The sequence below is a fragment of the Sinocyclocheilus anshuiensis genome, unplaced genomic scaffold (assembly GCF_001515605.1).
Source record: "Sinocyclocheilus anshuiensis isolate Anshui unplaced genomic scaffold, SAMN03320099.WGS_v1.1 scaffold481, whole genome shotgun sequence".
Taxonomy (NCBI): Eukaryota; Metazoa; Chordata; class Actinopteri; order Cypriniformes; family Cyprinidae; genus Sinocyclocheilus; species Sinocyclocheilus anshuiensis.
In genome coordinates this window covers 1922711-1941300 of record NW_015539907.1, presented here as the reverse complement: position 1 = coordinate 1941300, position 18590 = coordinate 1922711, and the positions used below count along the sequence as shown (strand labels likewise).

Below are 18590 nucleotides of genomic sequence, written 5' to 3'. Positions count from 1 at the left end.
TTGATGATAAATCAATGAGAAAGCAATGTGAAATTCAATGTGCTTGTTTCTGTGCGTGGGCATTTTGTCCTGAAAACTACCTGTTCCAGCATTCCTCAGCTTAGTGTCACACACATGTGCGAATAATTTTTTCTCTATATGTAGGTGTGGTGGTGTTGATTCTCACCGTATAAGCAAGACAGAGACCCTTTTGTGTGCATGCGTGGTCAAAAAGAACTGTAGTAATGTCACATCATGGTGAGAATCCACTGCCAGAGAGATCATTGTTCTTCCAGACAATACAGCAGACACATTACTTTATTTTGGGAAAGAGAATTCTAATGATCTATGTGGCTCCCAGTTGTTAAAAGTTTAATGCTGTCATATCATCAGTGAGGGAGCTTAATGGAATTTAATTAACTCCTCAAACAGTGGGGAAATTTCTCACTAAATTATGTCAGAAGTTTTAGTTGTTTCTGCAATTTGACCCCTTGACCTCCAGCTGACACGTCAGGCATTTCATACCAGTGCATTACACTTTACACATTATAGATAATATATGTTAAACTGCTATATTGTGTATGTTACTCAATGCATGCTCGACATTCAATTGTTCAGAGAAAATTTGGGAAGGAAAGTCTCTGAAAACATTTTATGACTCATCCGAGTTTCATTTTTGTATTACAGGAAAAAGTGCATCCTCATTTGACGTCTAATTCATGTTACCTAGAACATGTATTTTTTTGGTTTGTCTTTTCTCCCTTTTGCTTAAATAGGAGACTTAGAGAATGATTAAAAATAGAAAGTAACTGACTTTGAGTCAGGGAAATAAAGGTGGAGTAGATCTATGGAATACTATGGAAGTGTTACCCAACCATCAGAACTTCTCTTTTTAACAAAGGGCCCCTGTGTGTGACCCTGGTCCTTACGGAAAAGAGACAAAGTTTCCAGCAATGACGTGTTTGCAGAGACTACGCTGGTTGTAGTAAATACCCAAGCCTTGATTCTTTTTCCACAGAGGCAGAGCTGCATACACACAGACTGTACACACTTAGCACCTCTTAGACTGCTTGAGGACCTTGTATGTGTGTGACGTCAGAGGTCATAAAGGAAACGGAGAGGATGTGTGAGTCAGGGTGTGTCTTGTGCAGAAAGAAGGGCAGTCAGCGATAGAGACGGTGGGGCATCAATGGGCGTGGATGGTCTTTCTTTATAAAACGGATCCTAAAAGCAAGGTATTACAGGGAAGATAGCTGTCTTGGACTGAACTACGGAAATTTACAGCAAACATCAAGAACAGGATTGTACAAAGGTTCACCGATCACTTACAACAAGTGTCAAGCTAAATCCATCGATGGCCAGCCATAATGGTAAGAAAGTCACTTTAACATATTTGTTTTTTTATAAATATTGCTCAAAGAAAGAACTAAGTATATCAATATGATAGACAGCAATAACACAGTATCTGTTTAGCATATACACTCATATTAAATACAAGTTTGCTACTGAATAACTGTAAAGATTGTTTTGAAAAGGTATTGTGAAGATGTTGAAAAACTGTTTGTGTTAGTGAACTCAAATGTATTACATAAAGCAGTCTGGTGGTCAAGAGTTTTGCCAAGAGGGCTGGCGCGACTTTTCCATTTCCATTCTATTTATGAAACTGTAGGTTAAAAAAAAACAAACATCTGCTCACCAAACCACTTATAATTCAATAATGTGGTCTTTCTACCATGGATCAAAATACATTACTCCTTTCCATTAAATTAATTGTACTCAAACATGCTAAAGGTCCTAGTGCTAAAGAAATACTTCTGATGGTTTTGATTCATGCTGGGCAGGTGTTGAAATAAACATGGAAGCAAACTGCTGACTTGTTGTCGGACCATGTTATTTAGTTTATTTGGTCCCGTATCGGATCTCTTTGTGAGGTCTAAGCTTTATAGCCTCAGCTTGGAAAGCAATGAAGAAATTGGCATTACAGTTACATTAAAAGTAAATGTAGCATCAAGCAGCAATGAGCAGAATCCAAGCTGATCAGATAGAAATGTGTTACTATACACTTTAGACATGTTGTTGTTATCAATTATTATTTCTATGCTTTGTGCAAAGAACAGAGTTTTAATACTTTGACAACATATTCAGCAAATTCAGTTTGCTTTGCAAGTTACACCCTTGCAACCACAAACTATGAAACTTTACACATCATCAGCAGTTTATTATATTCTCTTCCTTCTCAAAAACTGTTGTCTGGCATCATCTCATCACTCTCAGAAAAAAAGGTACAAAAGTTGTCTGAAGCAGTGTCTTTTCAAAAGGTGCATCTTTGTACCTTATTTACCTCTAAATGGTGCATTTTAGTCCCTCAAAGGTATATATTAGTATATTAGGTATATATTTGTATCTTTATTTCTGAGATTGATTTGATAATGTATGTGCCAAGGAACATCTTGTTTTTCAGTCTAAGCAATAAATATTGACTATGAGATCCTAAATATTAAATATTTATCATTCATTTTATGTTTTTTTCATAACTTTTCTTTGTTATAAGACTGGAATACACTACACAACATCTTAAAACACACTAAACTAACTATTTTAAATCTTAAAACATATAAACTAAACTGTGGGTCACACATGACCAGACTTTAAAATTGTTACAAACATAACAAACACAGAAACATGCATCTCATTGCTAGGAGATGCATTTTTTATATTCTCTGACCAGATAGAATCATAGTCCATAAAACTGCACCATTCACTATGTGATTTTCTGTGAAATCCCTCAACTCCGACTGCCCAAAATCTAACTCCTCAAAAATCTAAATCCTCAATCTTACTTTTGGCAGCTATAACATTGACTCCTCCAGACTGTAAATCAGGGCAAAAATCGTTAAGTGTGTTCCAGCTTTTAGGGTGGTCTTAGACTTTTGGACCCCACTGTATGTTTGAAGATAATATAAGCAAATATAATACAGTTCAGTTCAGCAGATCACAAGAAGATGACTTTTAAAAAATATTTCACCAAAAAGACAAAACAGTGGAAAATCTTTTAATATTAATAATTTACTTTTAATGTTACCATCAAACCACTTTCTTCATTGCTTTCCAAGCTGAGGCTCTAAAGCCCAGACCTCACAAGAGATCCAATACCGGACCAAATAAAATAACCAACAAGTCAGTAGCCTGCTTCCATATTTATTTAAACAGTGCATTTTGTCATGAAACACACTTTTTGAGTGTGAAATTACAAACTGGTCAGCAAGGCTGTAAAATTGGCAACCATATCATTAATCTATTCCATGATTAACATAAATTTAGCCACCAAAATAACTTGCGCGCAAAATAACTTTTAGTAACAAAGCATTTAAAGACATGTTATAGGTGAAGGGAACTAAGGCTAAATGGATATTTGGATTATATGATTGTTTAAACTGTTCATTAATCTCTTTTGTCCCCAGCCCTACTGAGTGGTATAGATCTGCAGTGCTATGAGAATAACCACGCTCACCGCACTGAGGAGATGGACATGGTGCGACTGCTGGTGCGCAGAGGTCAGCCATTCTCTGTAATACTGCAGTGTACTGACCACATCCCACGGCTCCCAGACCACCAACTCAACCTCATACTACACCTGGGTGAGTAAACCTGATGGAGAGAGCTAGGTTAAACAGGGAGGAAGATAAACAGGTGGACTACAGGTTTTGGACTGGGGCTTGAAACTATAATAATCTTGAGTTGGAGTATAAGAGAAGTTATTAGATTAGAGTTTGGTTTAGTGGTCTAGCTAAAAAAAAAAAACCTTACACAATCACAAAAATGCTAAAATGCACATAACAACAACATAAGACACCACTAGGAAACATATATTTATATTATGTAAAGTCACATTTATCCTCTAATTTCTGTGCATATGTGTGTGTGTTACAGGTAAGAATAATGAGGTGGTCTTGAAGCTGTCAGACTCAGAGCAGGATCATGGGAAATGGTGGTTCAGTCAGTGTAATGCTCAGGGTGAGGTGATGCTGACTCTCCACAGCCCTGCTGATGCTCCTGTGGGTCTGTACAGCATGACTGTAGTTCTGCTCTCAGCTGATGGGCAGATCCTGGAGCAAACCAAGTCTCAGACCTTCTACCTGCTTTTCAATCCTTGGTGCAAAGGTGAGTATTTAAAGGCATCGTTCACCCGAAAAATGTAAATTAATATTTCCTCATGACTATGTTTATTCTGTTCAAAAGGTTTTAGTTTATTTCTCACACAAATGTGCTGTATAACCTGAGAAAACTGAGAGTTGAATTGAAGACTTTTACCATAGTTTTATGGTGCTTATATGTTATTTTGGAGGTTGACAGCCTATGTTTTGGGGTTCCATGGAAGATCAAATATCATTGTAGGAACAACGTGAGGGCTACTCAAACTAAAAATGAAAAAATTGAATGATAACTATAACCATACATTTTTTTAATTGCTCTAATTCTATGAGAATAGGGAAGTCCACACCACAACAAGAACAACACTGAGGAATGATATTATTGGAATCACTTTCAAAATGATTTTTCTTCCAGTTGATGAATGATAAAACATTGAAAGACAATCATAATCCACCCAACTTTAAAAATTAGGTGGATTGTCGCTGATTTTATTGCTCATCACAAAATTGTGCCAATTGTATTTCTTTCCTGTAGATGACTCTGTGTACCTTCCCAGTGAGGAACTGCTGCAGGAGTACATTTTAAATGAAAATGGGATCTTGTACCAGGGCTCATGGGATGATATCACCACTGTGCCTTGGAACTTTGGACAGGTTACCTACAAATGCATTCCCAAGTTCTCAAGATCCAAATTTGTCTGTTTACATAGTCTTGTGGTTAGGGCCCTCTCTGAGAAAGCATCATGGCCTGTGATGACTGACACACAGTCAGGATTTATGGGTGATGTTGCATGGTGATGGAATTCAGATGAGGCAGGGTGTGAATTGTGACAGATCAGTGGCAGGAGAACCGCAGAGGGCTTGTCTGCTGGGTAATCACTCTCTGTAGATGTCAGACATTTCAGCAACAATGTCTGTCTTACAAACAATTGACTGTCCCAGTTCAGGAGAAACTTGATTCTCCAGATTAAGTGGGAGAACTAAAAGTGCTAAGCTACAAGTCAGGCCCTAAGGACAGCATTTAATGTCAATGTGCACAATAATTTCAACTCACAAATAAAAAATGTGCTATGTACAGTCTATGGTTTTGACGTACAACTGTTTCCATGTCAAGTTCTCTTCTGTACACAAACTTTATTGTTTGTTTTTAGTCCAAATTATTTCCTGTGGTTATTTTCTGTGGATCAGCAGCATGTCACATTAACTTTAACTGTGTCTAATTGTGAATACTCCTTCAGGAAAACCTCTGCACCCCTCAGTAGGCCTACATTTCGTACTAATGCAAACAAACCAAATATTCATATCCTTTGGATTCTATTTTTCAAACAGTTTGAAAAAGATGTGGTGGATATTTGCTTTGAAGTGCTGGACAATTCACCAGCAGCCCTGAAAAATTCAGAGATGGACATTGCTAACAGAGGAAGCCCTGTTTATGTTAGCAGGACTATTACTGCCATGGTAAGGCATCTGTCAACATGGTCATTCATTGTCTCCACCCCTGTTATTATAATCTTATTTGCTCAAGCATAATGACTTTTTCACTTAAGTAATCTGTAAAAAGTGTTTTACATTGTATATATGCTTTCTGCGTATACTGTATATACGTTCTACATAAACAAAAATCTGCATTAACAGGTGAATGCTAATGATGATCGCGGGGTGGTATCTGGCCGCTGGGATGGAGAGTACAGTGATGGGGTAGCACCCACACGGTGGACTGGCAGTGTGCCCATCCTGAGGCGCTGGAGTGAGGGTGGAGGACAGAAAGTGCGCTATGGGCAGTGCTGGGTGTTCACAGGAGTGGCCTGCACAGGTAAGAAAGCAAAAGATTTAGAAAATATGAAGTGTTTCTAAATTCAGAAATGCGCACTACTGTTATTATTCCTGTTGGTTATTCACGTGATCTGCAACGTGCCTTTTCAACAGTCCTCCGCTGTCTTGGCATTCCAACCAGATGCATCACAAATTACTCATCTGCTCATGACACTGATGCAAACATTTCTGTGGATTACCTTTTCAATGATCAACTTGAAAGTGTGTCTGAAGGCAGGAAGGACTCTATCTGGTGAGTTATGATATCCACGATAATTTTTTTATAAGCTCTAAATCCTTTCTGTAGCCTATGACAACAGTTGTCTCATTTTGGTCTCCTAAGCAATTTTAAGAAAAACATCTGAGACAAAATTGAACTCCATTAAGTTTCCTGAGTTATTAAAGAGCAATAACATTTTCCTCTGTAGTCCCTGACCTGATCTTCATCCTCTATTTTCAGGAATTACCACTGTTGGGTTGAGTCCTGGATGAAACGTGATGACCTCCCAGAAGGTTATGATGGATGGCAGGTACTAGACCCTACTCCTCAAGAAAGGAGTGATGGTAAAGCTTTACTCTTTGAAGTATAAAAACAAGAACATCCAGAGAGCTACTTCTCCTATCTCCCATTACATAAAACTGGAATATTAGCTAGTTTGCCGCCGCCTTCCATGTTCTTACAGGAGTCTTCTGCTGTGGGCCTTGTCCAGTCCATGCGGTCAAGGAGGGAGAAGTGGGGTTGAAGTACGACACCCCATTTGTGTTTTCTGAGGTGAATGCTGATCTGGTTGTCTGGATTGTTCATCCAGATGGGGAACGGATTCAGGTGTCCCAAAACAGTAAAGTTATAGGGCGGAACATTAGCACTAAAAGTGTGTATGGAGACTTCACAGAGGACATTACTGCTAACTACAAATATCCTGAAGGTAAAAACAAGCAACCTGTTGAATGTTCTCATTTGTTTTGAATTTTTTTAACCACTTTATGGTGAACTAATTTTGATCTGACATTCTGTTGTTAAATTAAGTTACTTGTCTCCTATTGTACCTGAAACCTTGTACATGTTACTTCTATATATTTAAATGATATTACACATTTTATTATAATAATTGTTTAGAAAATAAGAGGCCTTTGTGACGCTAGCCTAAAAAGGAAAGACATTCCATCGGTGTATTGTTTACAATAAGGCATGTTCACAGTAAATCATGTAAATCATGAAATTTAGTATGATACAGTTTGATTTCAATTTATATTTGTCCATGCCGTCTGATTCTGAAATTGTGACATTCTGATATTTAATCACATTCAAATGCTTTATCCCATCACAGGATCTATGAAGGAGCGAGAGGTTTATAAAAAGGCTGGCAGACAAGTGGGCCAAAAGAACGAAGGCCCAGGACAGCTCGAGCTTTTCATCAAGCATGCCCCAGCTATCCACGGGACAGACTTTGATGTGATCATAGAGGTGTATAATGCTGGTAGTGAGGACACAGATGCACAGCTTACAGTCACATCGAACGCAATAACCTACAATAGTATCCACCGCGGAGAGTGCCAGAGAAAGACAACCTCTCTCACAGTGCCAGCTCACAAAGGTAAGACTAGGAAACTGAATTATTTTGCACATAGTGGCATCTGCAAACAAATTTTACTTCTCCTTTAAGGCTGTTTTACAATAAATTAAAAAATATCTTTGCCTCAATTTATAGCTCACAAAGAAGTATTGCGACTTCAGTATGACCATTATGGGGCATGTGTGTCTGAACATCACATGATAAGGGTCACAGCCCTCCTCCAACCCACTGATCAAGACAACATCATCCTACAAGAAATCAACATCCCCTTGAAAATGCCAGCGCTTCATATCAAGGTGATGAACTGTTCCATTAATACTAGCACTGTGTCATTGGCTTTGGTCCTTTAATCAATGACTGATATTTGTTCTACATTTCAGATTATTGGAAAAGCGATTGTATCACGTAAACTGACAGCACACATCTCCTTCACCAATTCCTTGCCTGTTAGTCTACAAGGAGGTGTGTTTACCGTGGAGGGAGCAGGACTTACAGAGGCGAAAGAAATAAAAACACAGTATGTACTAGTTTTAGAAACCATACAGAGTATGTACTAGACATTAAATGAAGTGTTCACCCCAAAATAGACAATTCAGAAAATGTACTCACCCTCAGGCCATCAAAAATGTAGATGAGTTTGTTTTTTCATTGGAACCGATTTGAGAAATTTAGAACTACATCACTCGTTCACCATTGGATCCTCTCCAGTGAATGGGTGCCGTCAGAATAAGAGTCCAAACAGCTGATAAAATCATCACAATAATCAACAAATAATCCACACGACTCCAGTCCATCAGTTGACATCTTGTAAAGTGAAAAGCTGCTTTTTTATAAGAAACCAATCCATCATTAAGGTGTTTTAACTTTTCACTTTAAACCATTGATTCTTGCCACAATACCAGTTCATAATCCATAATAACACTTCCTCCAGTGAAAAAGTCCATCCCCTGTTGTATTCTTGCATCAAAATCCACCACATATTTGTTTACAACTGTTTTGGACTGTTTTTGCAACAGTTTGAAGTTAAAACATCTTAAAAGCTTTTCACTTCACAAAACATTAATTCATGGACTGGAGTCATGTCAATTACTTAGTGATGTTTTTATCAGCTGTTTGAACTCATTCTGACGGCACCCATTCACTGCAGAGGATCCACTGGTGAGCAAGTGATGTAAATTTCTCAAAATCTGTTCCAGTGAAGAAACAAACTCATCTACATGTGCAGTGAGTAAATTTTCAGTAAATTGTCATTTATGGGTGAACTACCTCAGTATCCAGTATACATTTCTTGAAGTGCATTAGATATGATCTAAGACATCCAAGTTTTGGTTGACTGTTAACATCTATATCTCTCTTTCTCTAGTGGTAAGATTGAACCTGGTCAGGCTGTGACAGTTAAATTCTCCTTCAAGCCCACCCGTGCTGGCCTGAGAAAACTGCTTGTCGACTTTGACTCAGACAGACTGAGAGATGTAAAAGGAGAAGCCACTGTTATTGTTCGGACAAAAATGCAAAATAGGAATGCTGTCCCAGAAATCTAGACAAGCATGTACAATTCAGAGAACCATACATTTAGTGTGTTGTAAATGATACAGTTAATGCTATATACTTGACTTGATGACAGCTGTTTTGCTTGTTACTTATTTTGTTTGTGATTTGTTTATATAAAGAGTATGTAACAATTCCTTTATGATTACTTTATGACATAAATATTTGCATGCTTTCACGCAGACTTTGAAAGCTGTTTATCTACATGTAAAATGCCCAGCCATGTGAATACACCGTAGCTTTTATTATATAAATATAAAAAAAGTTTTATCTAATAACAATTTTGAAATCAGTGTTTGTTGATACTTTCAGTGTAATGTTGTTGTTGTGTTTGATATAAATGTTTTGTAATCATTAAAAATATGCATGTAAATATGACTGCGGAATATATTTTCTGTATTTCTCCATTTTGTTGTTTATCACTTCATTTCCTATAAACGGCAATATCACAGCAGTAATAAAATGTCAGAGAAAATTTATTTCAGGTTTAGCTAGATATTATAACGTATGCTTGCATACTTGACCTTGCATTTGTACCTTTTGACAAATGGAACTGGAGACTTTAGAAGGAAAGTTAACAGGGATAGCTAAAGAGTAACCTTAAGAGCAAACAGGCTAAAGAGCAAACAGGCGACATTTATTACAGGTAGGCCTACATTAAATGTAAATAGTAGTGCCATTATTGTGATGTGAATGATCATATGGCTTAAAACTCATAATCTATTTTCTACTTATGCTTGTCCCTAATGGAAATAGAATGTGGGGTTTGTGCATAAACAAGATTTTGATCGCCACCTGCTGTGAGGAAATACTTACTGTTACTTTGATAACCAAATACACAAAATCGAAAGTACTGTTTAACATATTGTTTCATTTTTATTGCACTGTTTTATGGTAAACGTTTGTCTTGCTTTTGTATTGTGCAAAATTCTACCCTTCCATCACACTGCATCATGATATTCTTAATCCATTTGGACATTTGTATAGGCTACTACTATTATTACTACTACAACTATTAATAATAATAATAATAATAATAATAATGAACTTTTAGGTTAACACGCTTAATTATTTTCTTAAACATAAAAAATATTCCATTATTTACAGCAATGGTGTTGCTTTGATTGATTCTGAAAGAAGAAATGCTTATTAACCAGGAGAGAAAAAAAAATCAAAGGAGATTGTAAATCACATTTGTAAGATAAAATAAAGATAAAAAATAAAAATATCACTGCACTGTTACTTTATCATTGCATCATCCAGTTCCGTCCTTTACGCCGTTGACATATCCAAGCTCGTCTTTGTTTTGATCGAAAGCATCCTAAACCAATAGAAACGACGTACACTGAAACATCAATATTCCTGAACCAATCATGTGTGTTGTGGGCGGTGCTTCTACTCTCCTTTTGGTTTCAGCCGGCGTGGGGGAAGTAGTGTGACTGGCGTCTGAAGCGGTTACAAGAACATTATCCCGTAAGTTTTATAAGATTTGCATTGGCTTCCACGCGTTATTTGTTGTTATTTTTATTATATGTCTTTGTGACCTGTATCACGAGATCACATGAATCCAATTAAATGGTGTTTCAGTGAATGACTGGATTGCCAGCTTAGCCTTGTCTCGTGCTTAGGGGAAGCATGCGAGTGTAAAATAAATCTGAACGACTGAATTATCCGCCACTCTTTGTAAGTTACCTTGACATAATGACCGGGTTACTTATGTAATATAGAATGCAAATCCGGATGGAGATGTTGATGTGCAAGTCAGCACAAGCTTGCATCATACTTGTGGTCTATAGGGGTTTGGCCTATGCCAGTGCACTGGTAATGCAGTGCAGCAAAAATCAGATTCCAGTTTTCATATATGTGTGTAAACTGTCATGCCATTTACGTTTATATGGTTCTGAATGAGTTCTTATTCAGAATGCAGTTATTACACTAAAGCATATTTACTTTCTCTAGGATCATAGAGCATCGTTATCTATGGCTCTTCATCTCACTTTTTTATGTGCCAAAGCTTTCTTCTGTTGTCAGGTGAAGCTCACTGTGTGCAGGTCTTGGTCTGTTGACTTTCTCTGCTCACTAATTTTAGTGCATCATGTCATGTGCCTGATTTTTATGATCCTTCAGGAGGCTTTGCCAGATGTGTTTTACTCTGTATTGTTTGAATTTTATATTCAGGGCTCAGCATTAAGGAAGATCCCTGTCAGCATTTCCTTTTGCTTTATTTCTTTTTTAAAAATTCCTTTGAAATGGTCTATTGATTTGCCAGGTGTGCACTGCTTGTTTTTGTGTTCTTTGGCAGGTCTCTCCTTTAAGAGATTTAATCTCAGTGAGGGTTTTATTAGTATGTTAATTAAAAGCTACTAAATAAGAGCAACCTCACAACCCTGTGCTACCTGACAGCACTGCGTTGTCACTACATTTATATTTAGCAGAAGCTCTTATTTAAACCAACTTACAAACAAGGCAATATAACAAATGGGATTCATCCTAAGGAAGTTTGTTCATCATGCATGTGTGTGACTTTGAGGCTTGTCAAATTTTGATGATTTAATTATGATTTTTATTAGCCTTAGAGGCATAATTCAGACAGAGTAGGCTAAAAATGATAGTGATTTTACATATTAGTAAAATAAATAACAAGTAAATATCAGTATTTTTTTCCAGGAAAGATGTGTTTATATTAATCTATAAATATCAAGAGTTTTAGATTACATTTATTCATTTAAAAGAAGCTTTTTGTTCAAGCCAGCATACGAATTAGGAAATACAACAACAGTGATTTATCTTGGAGTGACATGAGAGCATCATCATGTGTTTTTATTTTTGGGATGATTGTCAAATTTTGATGATTTAATTATGTATTCAAGGAAATGTTATGACTTGTGTCTTGGAAACATAATTTAGAGTAGGTTGAAACTTATAAACACCAGTATCTGTATTCAGGAAAGATGTGTTTATGTGAATCTATATGTATCATGGAGTTTTAATTGGTGTTGTTGTTTTGCAAATACGTAATTTAATAAAATTCTATGAATTTTTTAAAATTAGGCCATTTTTCCATTGGTTCCAGTAAAAACATTGACAGGACGAGTAAAAATGTGATACTTATGGTTGAGCCCTAATATTGATTGTAAATCAAGTTTATCAATATTTAAGTCCACGTCATTCTAGCAAGGAAATTCTGGCTCTCAGTGTGTAGATGTTGAAGCAGTTAAGTTCTTGGCATGCATGGCTTGAGTGTTTATGGGTTGACTTTAGGAAAAAGATGTCTTTATATTTTGGATTAGTTGTTATGGGAGTGGTGCTGTAATTACTTCAGGGATGACTTTGTTTGCTGCATACTGGCTCCACCTGCTGAGGAGCTTCACTTCAGCACGGAAGATGGTTTCTCAATTCCAGACCAAGTATTTGATTTAATTTTAAGTTTCTAGGAGATATTTTGTATGGTTTGATGTGCTATTTTCATTTTCATAGTTATATTTTTGTGTTTATATTCACAAAAAGTTCCTTTTATCCACATAAAGAAGTAATTTAGTCATGTGCTTTCCCCTTAGCTTAATTTCCCTGCATGTCAGAAAGGATTTAGTCTGTTTAGTGAATTTGCAAGCTTTGACCAGATTCCTCCCTTGCATGTCCCAGTATTGATGCAGTGATCGTGAGGTGTGCGTGATATTCTTACAGGCTGCAGGTGTCCATAACAGATTCTTTAATTGTTATCAGTTAACAGCAGTACAAAGCAGCTGCATGTTTACTCCACCCACTGTATTTGTGAAACCGGTTTCCGGCTCACTGTGTGTTTGTATATATATCTCCAGTCACCTGAGAAAAACACAACCAACATGGACTCTTCACTGACTGCTGCACAGATCCGTGAGAAGTTCATCGACTACTTTCGCCGCCATGAGCACCAGTACGTCCACTCGTCGGCCACCATTCCGCTTGATGACCCCACTCTGCTCTTCGCCAATGCCGGGATGAACCAGGTAAAGAGATTTGAACCTACTTACAAAAATGGGCGAACATAAGTGCCTAATTTGTTGGAAACAATTAATTGTTTTTTATAGTTCAAGCCCATCTTCCTGAACACCATCGACCCATCCCACCCTATGGCCAGACTTCGTCGTGCTGCAAACACACAGAAGTGCATTCGTGCTGGCGGCAAACACAATGACCTTGATGATGTGGGCAAAGACGTGTACCATCATACATTCTTCGAGATGTTGGGATCTTGGTCCTTTGGAGATTATTTTAAAGTAAGAGATGGATAGAAAAGTATTACGTATTGTAAAATCGTGGCGTTTTTCTTTATAGTACTGGTGCTACTTGTTTTGCTATATTTATGTGCTGCTAAAATTATAAATGGAAAAATGAATTTTGGCCTTTTCTCTTTGCATCCCTTTATTTCTCTTTTGCTCATTCTGTCTCTAGCACCTGGCCTGCGAGATGGCACTGGAGCTGCTGACGAAAGAGTTTGGTATACCTATTGGTAGACTATATGTGACTTATTTTGGTGGTCATGCTGACGCAGGCCTGGAGCCTGACCTGGAGTGCAAGCAGATCTGGCTGGACTTGGGGTGAGTACAGTATCTGTACAAGGTGTATTAAGTTATTGATGTGAAATTGTTAAATATTTTTTGTTTCTCTTCTCTCTGTCTTAGAATGGAGGAGAGTCGTATTCTGCCGGGGAGCATGAAAGATAATTTCTGGGAGATGGGGGACACCGGTCCATGTGGACCCTGCAGCGAGATCCACTATGATCGGATTGGAGGCAGAGATGCCGCCCATCTGGTCAACATGGATGACCCGAATGTGCTTGAAATCTGGAACCTTGTGTTCATCCAGTTTAACAGGTAAATTACTGCTCCTTGCTAACTACAGCTAACAATGGAAACAGTTTACTAAGTTTACACTAGTGTTAATTTTGTCAGCTATTTTCATTTTAGTCTTAGTCTTAGTCCCGGGCTAAAATGTCCTTGTTAGTTTTTATCATATTTAGTCAACCTTATCCTATTTAGTTTTAGTCAAGTTTTAGTTGACTAAAAGTCTCAACATTTTAGTCTAGTTTTAGTCCAAGAAAACTTGACATTTTAGCAATAAGATTATTATTAATTAACCGTTCAGCAGTATTAATTTTGGCAGCCATTTTTAATTTTCAATTTGACTTGTTTTAAATGCATATGCATATGATCTCTCTATGCAGAGAATCAGAAACAGTTCTAAAGCCTCTGCCCAAGAAGAGCATTGACACAGGGATGGGACTGGAGCGCTTGGTCTCTGTACTACAAAACAAGATGTCCAACTACGACACAGACCTGTTCATCCCTTATTTTGAAGCCATTCAGAAGGTAATATCATAGAAAACCTGACTAAATACTGTTTTGCATGTTACTAAAAAGAATTTCTTGGTTCTCAGGGAACAGGTGCCAGGGCATACACAGGAAAAGTTGGTGCAGAAGACACAGATGGTATTGACATGGCATACCGTGTCCTGGCTGATCACGCCCGCACCATTACCATTGCCTTGTCTGATGGCGGCAGGCCTGACAACACGGGCAGGGGGTGAGATGATTGTGTTATATGCTGAGCAATTGGCATTTAGTCAATGTATGTGTATGTGACCCTGTTTTTGTGTTGCAGCTATGTGCTGAGGAGGATTCTGCGTCGTGCTGTGCGATACTCTCACGAGAAGCTGGGTGCACAGAAGGGCTTCTTTGCCTCTTTAGTAGATGTGGTGGTTGAGTCTCTGGTAAGGCCTCTACCTCTCAGACACTGTATTTTTCCTCCTGATTTTATGTGAATAAGGATTCCCTGTTTGCAGCTTTGACAGTGATTCAAAGTGGCAGCTGCTGAAACATTGAGATGCTCTTTAATTAGACATATCTCTCTGATGGCCATTTAATAGTTCATTGCTCTCTACAGGGTGATGCTTTTCCAGAGCTGCGGAAGGATCCTGATATGGTAAAGGACATCATCAATGAGGAGGAGGTACAGTTCCTTAAGACCCTTAGTAGGGGACGCCGCATCCTGGACCGCAAGATCCAGAGTCTTGGAGACAGCAAGACTATACCAGGTAAAGCACATAATACCACAAAGAACCCTAATCAGTATTTGTAACATGTATTTGAAAATAAAATAATCTCCAACCATTTTCCCAAATTTATAATGAAAATTGTTTATAAATCTAAGAAAAGCTTTAAGGTCTCTCTGTGTTTTTCCACCAAAATAAAAATGTAAAGAGTACATAAATACTAGTATTGTGAGTTTACCGTCGTTCTGAAAAGTAAAATTATACTTATTAAATACAGATTTATTTTACAGTACAGTAGTTTTATTACTATAGTATTGTTACTGTATTATAATAATTTAATATATAATGAACTGAAAAAGTAATAATTATAATTCAAATGACTGTGAATCTGGCCTGAGACTGAATTGTAAAGAGATTTTTTTTTCTTACATTTTCCTTTTTCCCCCCCTTATGCTTAAATCCACATTCTAAAGCTGTTGTTTAATTTTTTTCTCCATAAATGCCACTGTTTTGTGTAGGCGACACAGCCTGGCTGCTGTATGACACTTATGGTTTTCCTCTGGACCTCACTGCCCTGATCGCTGAGGAACGAGGAATGGGAGTGGACATGCAGGCCTTTGAGGATGAGAAGAAAGCTGCTCAGGTTTAAATGTGTTCATTCTTCCATACAGTGCAATTTCCATTTATAATTTCAGAATAATTTCACAGTTATAAAACACACAGAGGACACTACCAGAACTCAGTGGCACCGATATCAGTGATTAAAAATACTAATTTAATAGTACTGTTAAATGTAATCTAAGCTCTTAAAATGAAAATACTTCATACTTTCAATTATAATGTTGTGTTTGAGTTGAATTACTGAAATGAACTTTTCCATGACATTCTAATTTACTGAGATGCACCTGTATATATATATATATAGCTACAAGTGAATTTTGAATATGTATATGAAGTTAATCTAGATGTTCAAATAGGTTAAATAGGTAAAATCCTGTATCATCCGAGATATTAATCCAATATATATCCAATATCAACGGGTAACAGTAATTTAAGTGTTTTGTATTAATGTAAATGAGTCTAATTAAAATATCTGTGCACACAGTTGAAGTCTCAGGGCAAAGGCTCTGGGGACGAGGACCACATCATGCTGGACATCTACGCCATTGAAGAGCTCAGAAACAAATGTGTCACTGCCACTGATGACAGCCTCAAGTACAAGTACACTTCAAATGAGAACGGCAACTATGGTATGAATTACACCTTTGCTATTCCTCTTGATTTTTATGGTTTGATTATGCGTAGGTTTTCACGCTTGTGACATTGTGTGTCCCTCTCAGAGTTTGAACAGGCAGTGGGCACAGTGCTGGCTCTCAGGAGGGAGCGTGCATTTGTTGATGAGGCGACCACAGGTCAAGAGTGTGGAGTGCTGCTCGACAAAACCTCTTTCTACGCCGAGCAGGGTGGCCAGAGCTTTGATGAAGGCTACATGCTCCGAGAAAACGACTCTGCTGAGGATGTAAGAAACTGAGAGTGGTTGTATAAAGAAGCTGAACTGCCTGATTTAGTTATGCTTCATGGTGCTGTCATGTTTTATTGTGCTGCTTCAGAGGATGGAGTTCACCGTGAAGAATACTCAGGTGCGCGGAGGGTACGTGCTGCATATTGGTACGGTATACAGCACACTGAAGGTTGGAGACCGCCTAACTCTACACGTAGACGAGGTATGTTACAGTGTTGGGAAGGTTGCTTTGGAAATGTAATAGGTTACAAATTACAAGCTATCCTATTTAAAATGTAATAAGTAGTGTAACTATTTCAGTTACTTTACTGAAGTAATGTAACTGATTACATCTGATTATTTTTGATTACGTTGAATATTCTAATGAATATTTTCAGCTGTTAATCATTTTGAAGCATTTAAACCAGGCAGGGTCAAACTTACAGCAGGACTCAATACTGATTACTGTCAGACTTCTCAAAATACTTCATCACTTGAATTAAGATTATAAAAATTAAGTTTTAAAGCACAGCCACCACAAAATTAGCCTTTAACACCTCTTTTTACTTTGAGATTGTTCTGAGGATAAATACAGATTTAAAATCATAACAAGAAATAGTTTAATAGCTATGATACAGCTACGACAGGAAACACTGGAAAAAAAACCAGTTAATCTTAAAAAATAATGCATATACATAAACCCAAATAGGAAATAAAATAGTTGTCAAATAAGCATGTGTCCTATTCTGTCATAAACTCCTGAAACATTGGTGTCTCATATTTTAGAGCAGTCAATGCAATTTGGGAAAGAAATCATTCAAATCTGTATGTGTGAAAAAATTCAGATGTAACCCCTTTTGTAATCGTTAACATTTTCATAAGTATCTGTAATTTAATGACACATTTTTTTTTCTCAGTACATTTATTTTGTAATTAAATGACGTAATTCCATTACATGTAACTAGTTACTCCCCAACACTGTTGATTTGTCACCTTCAAAATGTTTTATAGCATCTGGTTTAGGCAAAAAAGAGAGATGACTTGATGCATGAATAGGATATTACATAGAATGCAACATAATTCCCCTATTTTTCTTTCTCAGGCTCGTCGTAGGCCCATCATGAGTAACCATACCGCCACGCACATCCTTAACTTTGCCTTGCGCTCAGTGCTGGGAGAGGCAGATCAGCGAGGCTCTTTGGTTGCTCCAGACAGATTGCGCTTTGACTTCACAGCTAAAGGAGCCATGAGCACAGACGAAGTGCGGCGCACAGAAGAGATCGCCTCAACTGTGATTCGTGATGCCAAGGTCAGGCCCATTCAACAGACTTGCACACTTCAATCAAACACTTCGTATTCATATTGCTTGAGACCGTTTTGACATGTTGTATTCACAGTGCAGATATTCTGAAAACAGAACAATTAAGCTCTTTTTCAATATGTTAGTTGAATACAGATATACAGTTTACGTATACCTGAGAACACTTGTATTTTTTTCATAATATGTCTCGCAAACTGAAATGCTCTGTATATGTTTTTCATCAGCCGGTTTACGCCCTGGATTCCCCTCTTGCAGCAGCTAAAGCCATCCAAGGTCTGCGGGCAGTGTTTGATGAGACGTACCCTGATCCTGTTAGAGTGGTGTCTATTGGCGTCCCAGTGGAGGAGCTGCTGGCTGATCCAAACAGCCCTGCAGGCTCACTCACCTCCATCGAGTTCTGCGGCGGAACGTATGAGCATCAAATTTTAATAGGGATGCACCGATACCGATACTGGTATCGGTATCGGGCCCGATACTGAGCTCATGTAGTCGTACTCGTACACGTTAAAATGCCCCGATACCAAACGCCGATACCACACAGCATGTGATAAGCGCCATATCCAGACAAAGAAACACCGACAACAGAACAACAGACAGCAGAATGAAGTTAAGGATGTCTACTAAGAAGTATATGTATGCAATGAATATAACGTTAAACATTCAGTATTAATGC

General features: G+C 37.7%; 2 protein-coding genes across 3 annotated transcripts in view; both read left to right on the top strand.

Annotated features, from left to right (window-relative positions):
- The first annotated feature begins 1333 nt into the window (after positions 1 to 1333).
- Positions 1334 to 9057, top strand: LOC107686351 (protein-glutamine gamma-glutamyltransferase 2-like). The gene is made up of 13 exons (XM_016483318.1): positions 1334 to 1349; positions 3441 to 3617; positions 3910 to 4140; positions 4666 to 4784; positions 5460 to 5588; positions 5766 to 5943; positions 6057 to 6195; positions 6403 to 6506; positions 6626 to 6868; positions 7271 to 7537; positions 7652 to 7812; positions 7897 to 8033; positions 8880 to 9057. The coding sequence occupies exons 1-13, from the start codon at positions 1334 to 1336 to the stop codon at positions 9055 to 9057; spliced, it is 2079 nt and encodes a 692-aa protein (XP_016338804.1).
- A 1397-nt stretch (positions 9058 to 10454) lies between these two features.
- Positions 10455 to 18590, top strand: part of LOC107686288 (alanine--tRNA ligase, cytoplasmic-like) — a 13567-nt gene continuing 5431 nt past the window's right edge. Inside the window, exons 1-16 of one of the 2 annotated variants that reach the window (XM_016483224.1) lie at positions 10455 to 10537; positions 11024 to 11095; positions 12883 to 13050; positions 13132 to 13320; positions 13496 to 13641; positions 13726 to 13917; positions 14268 to 14412; positions 14481 to 14626; positions 14705 to 14813; positions 14987 to 15137; positions 15614 to 15738; positions 16201 to 16345; positions 16436 to 16614; positions 16706 to 16819; positions 17699 to 17905; positions 18142 to 18326. In XM_016483224.1, the coding sequence (XP_016338710.1) occupies positions 11045 to 11095; positions 12883 to 13050; positions 13132 to 13320; positions 13496 to 13641; positions 13726 to 13917; positions 14268 to 14412; positions 14481 to 14626; positions 14705 to 14813; positions 14987 to 15137; positions 15614 to 15738; positions 16201 to 16345; positions 16436 to 16614; positions 16706 to 16819; positions 17699 to 17905; positions 18142 to 18326 (2252 nt within the window). In that variant the 5' untranslated portion in view covers positions 10455 to 10537; positions 11024 to 11044. The remainder of the gene's footprint in view (positions 10538 to 11023; positions 11096 to 12882; positions 13051 to 13131; positions 13321 to 13495; positions 13642 to 13725; positions 13918 to 14267; positions 14413 to 14480; positions 14627 to 14704; positions 14814 to 14986; positions 15138 to 15613; positions 15739 to 16200; positions 16346 to 16435; positions 16615 to 16705; positions 16820 to 17698; positions 17906 to 18141; positions 18327 to 18590) is intronic. The other variant, XM_016483226.1, reaches the window with a different exon arrangement.